Here is a 10,312-nt window from a genome sequence, read left to right as displayed (position 1 = left end):
TTGATTCTGTTGTACTAATAAATCATCTTGTTCATCCATTCTTCCACTGTGAAATATGTTCTATATATTTCTTTTATTAGATATATGACTGTATTTCCCAACATAGCTATTTTCATTTTCAAAAATAATTTCCTTGGGATAAATCACTGAAGTGATATTATTACAACAAAACTTATGATATTAATACAACTCTTCTTATCTATGACCAAATTGCTCACCCAGAGAATTTTGTAGATTCACAAAGATAATGCAGTCTTTTATGCATTCTGAGTTTAAAAGTAGTTTGAAGCATGATGAGGTGGAAGCAGTCAAGGTTGAAAATAAGATGGAGGAGAGGAAGAAGATGATTGCCATTATCCTGATAGGAGATGTCATATGTCCCAATTAACTTGGTGGCAAGAGGTATAGAGAAGGAAATTCATGTTATGAACATAACAAATAGTTAGCAGGTAGGTTTGGCAGGGTTGATGATATAAGGAAGGAAGAACAAGGAATATTGGAAGATGAGTCGCTGGGTTTTTTGGAACTTGAGAACTGGATGGAATAGAACAGGTTTGGAAGGAAGGAAAATACCAGTCTGTGCAATATCCCCACTATCCAGCACAGTGGCTAGTACAGTGAGGGCATTCAGTAAGTGTTAATTGAATGAATGCTTCAAGCATACATAAATGAATGAGTGTTGCAAACAATGAATCATTTTCTTATCCCAAAGCCTCAGAGGTATTTGGTTGTATACCTACAAGTTGACTTCCTGTTTTTAACTCATCAGGACTCAAACAAGGAAGTGAGAGAATTAGAAAGAAATTGTGGAAAAGAAAAGAATCCAAAGCCAAAGCTGAGGACTACAGAATAACTGGATCCTCCCCTCATAAAATCAGTCAATTAATTTCCATAGTCAACTTTATGCCAGCTTACATAGACTTTGCTATTGCTTACAGAAAGTTGCCAATTCTTATCTCTGGCTGCTAAAACCTCAACATCCCTGGATTGAGCATGAAGTCATGGCTTGATTCACTCAACTCATCAGTTTCCAGGGAGGGACAGAGCAGAGTGTGCCTTAAAGCTCTCTGTTCTGAGTCACATGCAGTCTTCTCAGGGTGCCCACATCTAGCTATAGGGGTCTGCAGCTAAACGGTTTTTCTGAGAGAATCCCCAAACAACCCTATATGTCCAATTGTACTTTGGGTTTCATAAACCTTAGTTATGTGATTGTGACTTGTGTTTATGTTCTTATACCAGATTTTGTCATTTAGGCTTACTGTATTCTCCTATATTTGTCTTATATCCCCTGGAGGACAAAAGCAAGGTTTCCATATTCTTCGTAACTACCTAGGAGTCAAGATAAGGTTCAGCATAGACTAAGAACTCAGCAACTACTGATGATTACCCAACTGGAATTACTGAATTGAAGGAAAGTGATGGTTTTTCATGATCAATAAAAGGTACCATGTATCTAGTCTTAGGAAACAAAATGTTTATTGAAATGACATGTAGATAAATTATCATCAGCATAAAACTGTTAGTGGAGTTCTCAACATGGGTTCTTCCTTACTCTTAAAATGAAGTGAGGCTTTGCAAGTCCATTGTCCCATAGGAAAAATATTTTATTTCTCTGTTCAGATAAAGTCCTTTTAAAAAAGCAAATCATTTTTGAAATGGTCTTTTAAATGTCTCCAGCCTAAGACCAAAACAAAAATATATTAAAAAGATATAATTTTGCCCATTTAAAAAGAAAAATTAAATATAAATGATTTGGGGCTAATAAACATGGGAAAATATGTAGGCCTTTGAAATGCTAGAATTTACTCTGATTTTATTCATATATACTAAAACATGTAAGAAACAATAGAAACAAAAAATCAAGACAAAATTATATATTATCATTAAAATGCAAAATATGGCATAATTTTATTATTATAGATTTAGTAAATAAACTAAAATGTTTTCTTAAACACATTTTGAACAACTCTGAGTTCAGTAATTTGGGAATATAATCCAAAGTGAGTTTTAATTTCCATTTAAGGCTAAATACTCTTAATAAAAGACAAAATTAATAAATAGAGTAAGAAAAAATGAAACTTTCAGAAAAGTTTCTGAAACATTGTGGACCAATATAAATTAGCAGTTTCCCAAGGTAAAATGATTTAGTCATATTCTATTTCAACATGGTGTTCTGGTCCAACCTGTTTGGCTCCCCCAAGATGGTGCTGCTGTCCTTCTCCAATAGATAATCTGTTGAATGGTATTATCTTCATGGTGGTTTTCTTCATGGAATACCACCGGGATTGCCAAGTGGCCCAAATAATGCCATTATCATAACCGTTAGGAGTAGATGTTTTTGAGTAACTGCCACCTAAAACAAATTGTAGATGTACATATAATTGATCCTGAATGTCCTTACCTCAGAAAATCTATAAAGAATGCTTTATTGCAAAACACACTATCACTTACATCAAATTTATAGTGTTATCTGCTATCAGAAAACCCCCTAAAAATTCCTAAAGTCCTGATTTACAGTTAAAATACACTCCTCTATAATGACCTCTTATATCTGCATTGAACTTCTTGATCACATCCATACATAAATGCATTCCCTACTAACAGGGCAAGAACCCCCAGTTCCCCAATCCGTCTCTCTTCCTGAGCTTAGCCATCCTGGAATCAGCTATTACTGACCATCTTTCCACAAACAGGTTAGAATGGCAGGTTAGAATGGCAGGAGTCACGTTCCTGATGAGATGGACTAGAGTCATCAAAAAACACAAATTCACTGGAAAGTACTTTAGAAAGCAGATCTTGGAAGTTATTTTACATCTCCATTATACAGTAGAAACTACATTGATTTGCCTTCTCCTTGTCCTTGGGCACTAGATCTTATGTGATTTTGTAAAGGATTGTCTGAGTCCAACACTGGAGTACACCACAGGCTATCAACATGGTTACTCTGAGTCACGGATCGAACATCTTCCCTGAGAGTGTCTTCTAATTACATAGTTTGTAAGTGCAAAGGTATGTTTAAAAGGGGGAGGGGAGGGAAGAAATACTGTGAAAACCAAAAGATCAATTAAAATAACTTTTAAGAGGACTACAAATCAGCTACTAACAAGCACAGTGCCCAAAGGAGGTAAGATTGCTTATCTTAATAGAGCTTTCAGAATTAGTAGGGCCTCCCCAATACATAGCCGTTGGGTAGTAACGATAGTTTATCAGTAAGTCCACTGTTTAGAAGTATTCTAGCCTTAGAGCAAACTACAGCTTGCTACCCCCAGCCCAAAATAAGTGCCTACACTTCTCAGGCTGGATTCCTTTCCTCCCAAGCTTTATTGGCCCTGTGCCCTTACCACTACTTCCCTGCTCTTTTCTCCATTCCCTTGGACACCTGCTCACTGCTCACTGGTTATATCTGTCATATAGCTCATGGGAAGCTTCCCCAGGCTAATATATTAACAAGCATAAATATGATAATGTTAGTCCATCCAGATCATACATATGATAAGGCTAGAAGAGATACCATACCCCAACATGTCAACTGGGTGGATTTCTTGTAGTGGGGTTGATTTGAGGTATAAGTCTAGTATTATCCAATTCTGGCTTAAAATGGAGAGCTAAACAATAAGCCCCCCAGCATTCTTTACTAATTATTTCTCATTTCCTTATATCTATTTTTAGATATCTTTTATTTATCTTATTTTATCTTTTATACACATATAGACTATACACTAATTCATATATCTAAGGAAGACATCTATACCTTGATAATAAACTCCATTGAGGTGGCCAGCATGACACTTGTTCATCCACCAACCAGATCCATCCTGTTCAGCACAATTTCCTTCATACTTATCATTGTCATTGTCCCAGGTACTGAACTGCATGCCATTGTGGGATGTGAAAAATTTATCACTAGGATCATCACCAAAATCATAGCCATCAAAGGCATCTCCAGCATCTCCACCAATAAAGTAGGCATATGTCAGGCGGTATTTGTCAGCTTCAGGTCCCACCTTGAACATGGCATAGTCTGCAGTACTATAAAGAAGGGAATAGAGATATCATATCTTGACCCTCATTAGGGATCTCAGAAGTTCCTTTTTCCATAAGAAAATTATCTGGAATGTTTAACTTCGCTTTGTAAGTCTGAAATGTGCTCATTGAGTCAAATTTTCTGCAAATCTGATGAGGCAATGGACATGTGAACCAGTTCAGAACTCATCAACACTACCCAGGATGGATCTAGAAGCCCTCAAGGCATCCCAGTGAAAACTAAAAACATCAGCCATTTTAATGCTTTTTGCCTATAGAGTCCTAATGTCAAATCCAGGTGTTTGGATGAATCTAACTTCATGTTTTCCACCTTTATCTAAAGTGTTTAGCATTGCACATGGACTTATCATAAGCCATAGCAAATGACACTGAGTAATCATTAATTTAATGATCTTGGAGGAACTACACCTCTATTAGTCACTCATATCATCTGAAGGATAAGGTCCTAAAGGGATTTTTCTTTTCCAAAGCAGTGTGGTAGTGGCAAGAAGGAGGGCTTCCGAAAGCATCACATAAGTAAAACAGTCCTATGTGGCCCACAAAACATGAGCTGTATCATCAGAGAGAGATTCCTCCCTGGAAAAAAAAATTGTGAATAAGGGCCAGAATTCTATGGAGTATAGGAAAGAATGGGCCTTGGTGCATGAATAGAAATGTTCAGAAAATATTTAGCCTCTTCCTTAATCTCCCGTACTTGGGAGATGGGAGGTGTTCTCATAGGAGACGGTCTGCTGATTACGGCAGTTTCTGATGAAAAAAAATTAAAAATACATGTTTGGAGACAATATATTTCATTATTTTGTAGACATAACAAAAGTATGAGATGTTTTTCTGAATTTTAACTGGGAAAACTATGCTCAAAGTTCCCCAGTAGCTCTGGGCATAGAGGGGACTATATCTCATCAAAGGAGCTAGATGATTTAATTTTAAGGTAGCTCATGATTTGACTGAATTGTCATTAAAGCACCAAAAAATTGGAAAACTCTGGATTCACTTTTCATCCAAAGTAGTCATTAGGAGGACACGCTATAGAGTCAACCTACCTGAGTTTGAATCTAATCTTTACGACACACCAGCAATGTGACCTTGGGAAAGTAAATCTGTAAAATGAGATTAATAATAGTGCCCTCCCCATGTAATAGTTATTTGGGCTAGATCAAATTACAATTTCACACTTGGTGTCCGGTACATAATAAATGCTTAACAAATATTAGCTATTATTCTGTGTGGTTCCAGGGTAAGTAGAGTGTACCAAAACATTACCCATCCTGGATGTGACCTATATCTTTGAACTGGCCAAGAACCAAACTGGCTTCTGAGGAAAATGGTTGGATGTGCTTTTTGCCCTTGTCAGACTGTCTTTGCTGTTGGTCTAGTGATTATTGTAACGTGCACATTCTGGACAGTCTCAACACCAAAAACTAGAAGTCCTGTCTAAACAGTACCTGGTTCTGCCATTCCAATCCTCCAACTCTATTCTTAATGCATATGGTATGGCAGACTGTGTGCTTATCAAATGCATCTTCTCATTTCCCAGCCAAAATTCTGTGGTCCCAGTAGGAGACAGATGTCCAAATCCTTCCTTATATTGAATCCAGTTTTTCTTGAAATCCAAACTGCCGTCAAGCCTCTAATCACACAATTGCATGGACAAAAGGAGAGAACGGATCATCAGTGCACATAAAGAAAATGCTATAAACATCTTATTGAAAATGTGGACAGTATGATTCCACCATTTACTAAGTAAACTTGGGCAAACTGCCTCAGTTTCCTCATTGGTAAAATTGGAATAATGATACCTATTTCTTAGGGTTGCTGGAGGATTACATCAGAGAACTAAGAGAAATACTTAAATGAGTGTCTGCTACATAGTGAATTCTAAAGCGGTGGTGGTTTTGAAAAGGCACCTAGAGGACTTCAGAACCCCAACTTGATATTGCTGATTTTTATACCGATGGTAGAAAAGTCAACCCAGTTGCTTCCGTCATTCACTCTGAGCGCCCCCTGCAGGATTAGTTGTAACAGAGATCAAAGATAAGTAAAAGGTGGGGTGCCTGGGTGGCTCAGTTGGTTAAGCATCCGACTTCAGCTCAGGTCACGATCTCACGGTTTGTAAGTTTGAGCCACACGTCGGGCTCTGTGCTGACAGCTCAGAGCCTGGAGCCTGCTTCAGATTCTGTTTCTCCCTCTCTGCTGTCCCTCCCCTGCTCATGTTCTATTTCTCTGTCTCTGTCTCTCAAAAATAAATAAAAACATTAAAAAAATAAAAATTAAAAAAAGATAAGCAAAAGGTAAAAGAATGGGCAATGGGTGCCAGAGGTACCAGATGGCCATTGTCTTGGAATGGCGCAACTGTATCCTCTGGGAGACTGTCTTTTTGTGAAGGGCAGCCTTATATCTTGTGCTACCTGATGCAAGAAGTCTCTTCTAGTTCTTTCTGAACTAGATCTTCAGTTCATTCTGATGGTGATTATATGCTATCCTGAGTCTACAACAGCAGAGCCAGCATAGTATAGAGTCAAAGCACAGACTCTGAAACCAGACTGCCTGGGTTCAAATCCCGACTTTTACTTATTACATGACCTATTATGTGTTACTTATTATGTGACCTACGACAAGATACTTAACCTCTTGTGCCTAAGTTTCCTCATCTATAGAGGAAATGATTGTACCTACCTCACAGGGAAATTGTGGGGACTGAGTTAATGTCCACAAAATGCTTGCAAAAGTAACTGGCATATGGTGGATGTTTATCTGGGTGTTTATTAAGTATACATCGTGAGGGAAAAATACCTTCTGCAGCACAGTCCATCCATTTCCAGATCCATCAATTTCACAGTAGACTAAGAACTGCTGCTTAGCTTTCAGGGGTTTGATGAAGTAAAGCCCACTTACTTTGGCTCCCTTATTGGCAATGTCTTGACAGTCTGAAGGAGGAGAAGGAGCAGAAGAAGGTTTTACTGTAGTTTGAAATCCCCGTTAGACTGTTCCAGCCTTCATAATGAGCTTTTAACATGCTGCAAACTATTCATGTCCCAAGAAGCATTTTCTTCTCACATTATCATTCCTTCCTATTTTTAGCTTCTCAAGAAAGGTCTAAGCAATTGGACACTTTAGATTTAATGGCTAAACACTTTCCAGATTATCTATTCATTCCTATAAACATTTTCCAAATTGTACATTCCTTTTTTAAATGTTTATTTTTGAGAGAGAGAGAGAGAGAGAGAGTGCAAATACAGAGTGCAGAGAGAGAGGGAGACACAGAATTCAAAGTAGCCTCTAGACTCTGAGCTGTCAGCACAGAGCCCGACACAGGGCTCAAACTTGCAGACTGCAAGATCATGACCTGAACCAAAGTCGGACACCTAGCTGACTGAGCCACCCAGGCACCCCAAATTGTACATTCCTATACATTCTCCTTTGCTTTATGTATTTGCTGTGATAAAAATAATCCCAATATAAACCTTTCACATACCTTTCCCAGTTGTATCCTGTATTTGTACTGTGTCTTTGCATGGTTCTTGACACTTTGCTTCAAGCTGGGCTACCTTCTGTTTCAGGTTATTGATCTTTTGGTTATTTGAATTATATATTTCCTGCAAAAATCTACAAGCAGAAGAATAAGGTAACAGAGTATTCCCCTCAGAGGCGTAGTTTTGTATTTTCATTACAAAATACTTTGGGATCTCAAGAAGTACTTCCTGATAAATTGCTTCATTCTTGGAAGAAATTATAAAATTATGTTACTGAATTGAGGCGAATTAGAGTTCTAAGCTTTTTGGAAAAGAAAATAACAGAGTGCTTATCAATAAACAATATCACGGTAAGTGGTCATCTTGATTTTTACCTTCTGCAGAAAGGGCAGCAAATAATCGCCTACATGAGTGTTGAGCCTGGTTAATAGAAGACTACCTGATATTTCTTAGGACAGAATATTCATAGGGAAGAAAGATTCCACCTAGTAATTCACACAGGCGGAAGCTATTCCTTTTCACTGTAGATCTGAGGATCTACTTATGGACTTCAGTCTTTAATTTACGTGGGAAAAGTATCTGGAGCATTATCTTACATAAAATAACAGACACTTTCTCTTTCTTCTTACTGTTTCCATTTACATAGCTTTGGAAAGAGTCTGAGGGAAGTAAAAAGCTGTTTTTGTGGTTTCTCACAGGGTTGCTTGTACATATTCAGAAATGAGAGAAAACCATCTACAATGTGCTGACTGTTGTATCTTTTTTTGAAACAAGGAAGGATAGACAAACTATTTGGCCACTTTTTTTTCTCTCATGCTCCTTAGAAAATTTCTGCCTGATAGTCTCCTTTTACTTCAATGATGGGCAATCCTAATGCAAATTATAATGCTAATAATAACCACAAAAATAACAGTAATGGCCTCTGATGCCAAATAGAAGGATCCTTTCTGGACCGCTTCTCTTCAGTCACTGTTTATCTCAATTTCCTATGCTACTTTGAGAATAATTTAGGAACAAAATCTGAGTAAGAAACTAAAGTGTATCTCAGACCCTATATTCAGAGAGTCAGTGAGTCCCTGGGAAGTTGTTAAGAGACACATTTTACTTTCAAGTGAAGGGAGGAGAATCCATGACTGCAGGTCCATTGTGCCGTGATCAACATGCTGCTTTACACTGTTTGCTATGCTTAGTTTCTTAAAGTACATTTTTTTTCCTGCTCTGCCTTCAATATAATATACTATTGCAGCCAAGATCCTCCCTATACCTCTGCTTACTAATTCCCCACCACGTCTTTGTTGGCATTTTTATTAAAAGGATTTCATTTTCAACAGCCAAATACCCATCAGTATTAATTTATGTTGTAAGTCGAAGGTGGGTAGGTGGTGACCATTTTCATAAATTCTGGTCACAATAGCATATGAAGATGTCTAGAACACCTTTCTACGATATGATTATTAAAAAGCACTTATAACCCAATGCAATTGATAATGCTCTAAAAACCTCTACCTCCACTGTGTTCAAGATAGACAGGTATAATGCCTGTTGGATATTATAAGTGCGGAAGAAATAAAAGATTACTTCTACTGAAGCTTGGAATATTGAATACAAACTAAGTCAGTCTGAGAAAGTAAATTAACACAAAAATGCTTACCGAATATTTGATTCATGGGATCCAATTAATGCCTCGTATTTTATAATTTCTTCCATCATTTTCTTGGAATCCTTGGTAGCACTCACTATCGTGTCTGTAACGCAGGATCAGAGACACAAAAGGACTTAAGCAAATGGAGCCACTGAAACAACAGCAAAACAACCTCACAAATCATTTTCTCGGTCAGTAGTATTTAGTTTCTCACTTGGCTTTGGTGGCTCATTTGGATTGTAGCTGACTTGGATTGATTTGATCAATTCTTTGGCTTCTGAGGTTTTGTTTTCAATCCCACTTAAGAGATCCTCCAAAGTCCGCAGATCATTGTCTACGTCGGTTTGGTAAGTAGATAGGAAATCTGCAATTCCACAGGTAGTTGGGCAATAACTACCCTGAAAATGCAGCGATTAGAGTGATTAGAAGTCTTGATTTTTAAAAACTAGATAAATTTTTAAAATTACATAAATATCTACTAATAAACATAGGTAAGACCTAGACTATGTTTTTTTTTTAAGTTTACAATGCCAAATGATATTTGTGAGAGAATTCCTTCTATTCCTCTGCCCCTCCCCACTTCAAACACAATGAGAAACATGAAAACTACTTACAAATCTTTCATCCAAGATGCAGCAGTTGTCTCGGGTAGCAACATACTGGAGGAAAAAAGAAGAGAAATGTCACTGGTTTATCAACTATGTCCTTCCCTTTCAGGTTTCCATGTAAAACAATTATGTTCTATAAACAGCACACTTACTGCCAGGCATGTTGCCGGGAGCAATACAAGAGTACAGAAGCAGAGGATTAAACTCTGACTGTTCAGGGACCAAGTCATGGTGTCTGGGTGTCCGGTGCTCCAAGCCCTGAAGTGTCAGCACAGTGACCTCTCTGGCTTCACTTGTCCCTTTAAGTAAGCTCCAAGGATGGCCGGACTGCCAGTGGCTGGGGCTGATCACGGGACCTTATTTCCAGAAAGGTGGGGAGGTCTTTCCCGTCTTTTTCCTCATCCTGGCTCCCACCCTATGCTCAGTCAGGTTCTCAGATTTGGCACGCAGGTGAAAGCTCCTCCTTTTTGGCTCAGCTCAAACTTTATTCTCTGTAGCACCTTCATCTGCAAAGGCTGGTGAAGCATTAGCCATTGCGGGGAGGG

At 38.0% G+C, this 10,312-nt stretch overlaps 1 protein-coding gene across 1 annotated transcript; it reads right to left on the bottom strand.

Annotated features, from left to right (window-relative positions):
• Positions 1–1,454: 1,454 nt before the first annotated feature.
• Positions 1,455–10,029, bottom strand: FGG (fibrinogen gamma chain). Its single transcript, XM_039219137.1, has 10 exons — positions 9,920–10,029; positions 9,774–9,818; positions 9,374–9,557; positions 9,169–9,262; positions 7,520–7,650; positions 6,838–6,971; positions 5,490–5,674; positions 3,752–4,029; positions 2,184–2,353; positions 1,455–1,678 (listed from the first exon to the last, which is right to left on the bottom strand). Exons 1-10 carry the CDS (start codon positions 9,995–9,997, stop codon positions 1,664–1,666), a joined length of 1,314 nt encoding a protein of 437 aa, XP_039075068.1. The 5' UTR covers positions 9,998–10,029; the 3' UTR covers positions 1,455–1,663.
• Between the last annotated feature and the right edge of the window lie 283 nt (positions 10,030–10,312).

This window comes from Hyaena hyaena, unplaced genomic scaffold (genome assembly GCF_003009895.1).
Source record: "Hyaena hyaena isolate Hyena2069 unplaced genomic scaffold, ASM300989v1 scaffold_795, whole genome shotgun sequence".
NCBI classification, from domain to species: Eukaryota; Metazoa; Chordata; class Mammalia; order Carnivora; family Hyaenidae; genus Hyaena; species Hyaena hyaena.
This window is presented reverse-complemented; position numbering and strand designations above follow the sequence as displayed.